The sequence below is a fragment of the Penaeus chinensis genome, chromosome 36 (assembly GCF_019202785.1).
Source record: "Penaeus chinensis breed Huanghai No. 1 chromosome 36, ASM1920278v2, whole genome shotgun sequence".
Classification (NCBI taxonomy): domain Eukaryota; kingdom Metazoa; phylum Arthropoda; class Malacostraca; order Decapoda; family Penaeidae; genus Penaeus; species Penaeus chinensis.
The window spans coordinates 27,545,246-27,547,745 of NC_061854.1; the positions used below are offsets into that span (position 1 = coordinate 27,545,246).

At 35.5% G+C, this 2,500-nt stretch overlaps 1 protein-coding gene across 7 annotated transcripts in view; it reads left to right on the plus strand.

Moving 5' to 3' along the window:
• Window positions 1–2,500, plus strand: part of LOC125044740 (myotubularin-related protein 13-like) — a 67,985-nt gene that overhangs the window by 33,662 nt on the left and 31,823 nt on the right. For all 7 annotated transcript variants that reach the window (XM_047641623.1, XM_047641625.1, XM_047641627.1 and 4 more), the window contains exons 6-10: window positions 64–169; window positions 284–410; window positions 624–738; window positions 1,504–1,617; window positions 2,499–2,500. The exon at window positions 2,499–2,500 is cut by the window's right edge and continues 193 nt beyond it. In XM_047641623.1, coding sequence (XP_047497579.1) covers window positions 64–169; window positions 284–410; window positions 624–738; window positions 1,504–1,617; window positions 2,499–2,500 — 464 coding nt within the window. The remainder of the gene's footprint in view (window positions 1–63; window positions 170–283; window positions 411–623; window positions 739–1,503; window positions 1,618–2,498) is intronic.

The following is a 2,500-nucleotide window of genomic DNA, read 5'->3' on the forward strand; positions in this document are numbered from 1 at the left end:
GTGTTTGTTAGTTTTTTAATTTACTTTATTTATTTATTGTATCGCTTTTATATGTCTCCATAGGTTCGGTTCAGCATTGGTGCAGGAGATAGACAAGCTCTCCAGCCTCCAGCCTCTCCAACTCTTCCTGTCACCGGTACTACTGTTCTTAGCCTCTTCAACCAATTAGGTAGGGCTCTGGATCTGTTTCTTTCAGGCAAAATGGTAATGATTTTGAACACAAAAAGTATGTTTCATAAAATAAATCAGTTTGCAAATACATGAGACTTTATTTTATTTCTAGGAGTCAAGAATGTTTTGGTGCTGTTTTGCGCTGCCCTCACCGAACACAAGATTCTCTTCCACAGTCAATCTTACAATCGACTTACAGAGTCCTGTCATGCCCTTAAAGCTCTTCTCTATCCCTTCAAGTAAGTCCTGGTATATGAAAAAAGTGGTTAATATTTATTTCTTACTATATTTCATAAAATTCAAATAGACTTACATTTTGGCTTCACACTAAGCATATGTAACATACTTGATCTAATTCTCCTGATACATATCTTGTTTTAGTCACTCCTGTACCCCATCATGCTTGAAATGGATGCATCAAGAGATTCCTATAATGTACCATTGTTCTTCAGGTACTCCCACGTCTACATTCCAATTCTGCCAGCATCTTTGGTTGAGGTTTTGTCCACACCAACGCCCTTCATCATGGGAGTTCATTCTCACCTCCAGCATGATGTTGTTGAACTGGTGAGGATTGGATGATTGTTCTTTTTTAAGATTATTGGTTTTACTGTTTTACCTGTCTGAACTTTGTTAGCCTAGTTGTCATGGGAACTCTCTTTACGTTATCAAACCATACTTTGATGCTTATGGATTCAGTTACTCAGTGGAAAAAGTAGATGTGTGGCAAACAAGAATTTACTCAGCTCTCTGTCTTCTTGGCTGTGGCATAAATGATCATGAGGAAAAAAAAAATTTAAGTCTCCTTTTGAGGGGCTCAGTGCCTGCAGCCAGGGCCAATCAAGCAAACAACTGTTTTGGAGTAGGCTCTACTGCTCATGGCATCATGGGACATCATCCCAGCGTGAAAAATGTGGTCAGTCATGATGTGATAGGATGGGTACCTGTCATGAGTGAGTTAAGCATTTAAGCATTGTAAGAGATTAATATCTCTTACAATGCTTAACTCATAGTGAGGTGCATAATATTATTCACATTAACATATATGTGGAGATAATTTGCTTATAATTTCTCTTAGGAGAGCAGAATTAAGATAATGCTCTATGAAATCATGCCTATATTCCTCTGAGAAGTTAGGGTAATACACATATATTACACAAGTATTTCTTATTTTGGCATTTTCAGCATATTGCTAGATAGTTCCAGTGAAAAGGAGTTACAATGTAACCTTTTTTTTTTTCATTATTTTTTTTTTAATTAATCATTAATATTATCATCATCAGAAAATACCAAATATTTTGCTCAAATGCAATCCATCTATCACAATAACAGATGGATGTAATTGTTGCCGATCTCGATGGAGGATCTATCCGTGTCCCAGAAAGTCTGACGGTGTCTCTCTTGCCAGAGCCATTCTGGAGCCAGACCCATGCTGCTCTCTCGAAGGTAGGTTTTACATGGTATAGGTCTGTCAGTCATTTCCTTCTTCTCTTTCTTTTCTTCTCTTTCCTCCTCCTTTATTTCTACATGTTTTCTTTCTTGTTCTTCCTTTTCTCTTTCCTCCTCTTTTATTTCCACATGTTTTCTTTCTTGTTCTTCCTTTTCTTTTTCTTCTCCTCTCCTTCTCCACTGCCCCCTTTTTTTTCTTTTCCTTTTTTTTTTTTCTTTTTTTTTTTTCTTTTTTTTTCCTTTCCCCTCATCATCATCATCATCATTATCATCATCATCATCATCATCATCATCATCATCATCATCATCATCATTCCTTATCTTTTCCTGTTCTCTTTTCCTACTTTTCTTTCTAATATGTCTACTGTCTTTCATCTTTCCTCTTCTCTCATTTTTTCCGTATCTTCATCTTTTTTTTCTTTTCTTTTTTTCTCCATCTTCCTCTTTTTTTTTCTCTATCTTCTTCTATTTTCCACTTCCTCTTCCTCTTCTTTATCTTAGTCTCCATTATCAGCTTCTCAGTCTTTGTCATGTGTTTCTCTCTCTTTTCTTTTTCCTCACACTCCCACTCCCAATTCCTTATAGTCTGTATTTAAGAAAGCCATAGAGTGGACAAAAACTATTTACCTATGTATAAACAATTAGCACATATAAACAGCTGTATTACTTTTTATGTAGGACGGTATATAACTATTTACCTAATTCTATTGAAACTTCAAAGTCAGAAAATAAGATTCACTGTTGAAAGGAAAGTCAGACAACATATCTAGTGAAATAAGTATTATAGAAGAACCTATTTTTGGATCTAAGAAAAGGTTAAAGATGTTAGCAATCACAGTGCTATTGAAGGTATCACTATTTGTTTGTCTATTTTGCAGGT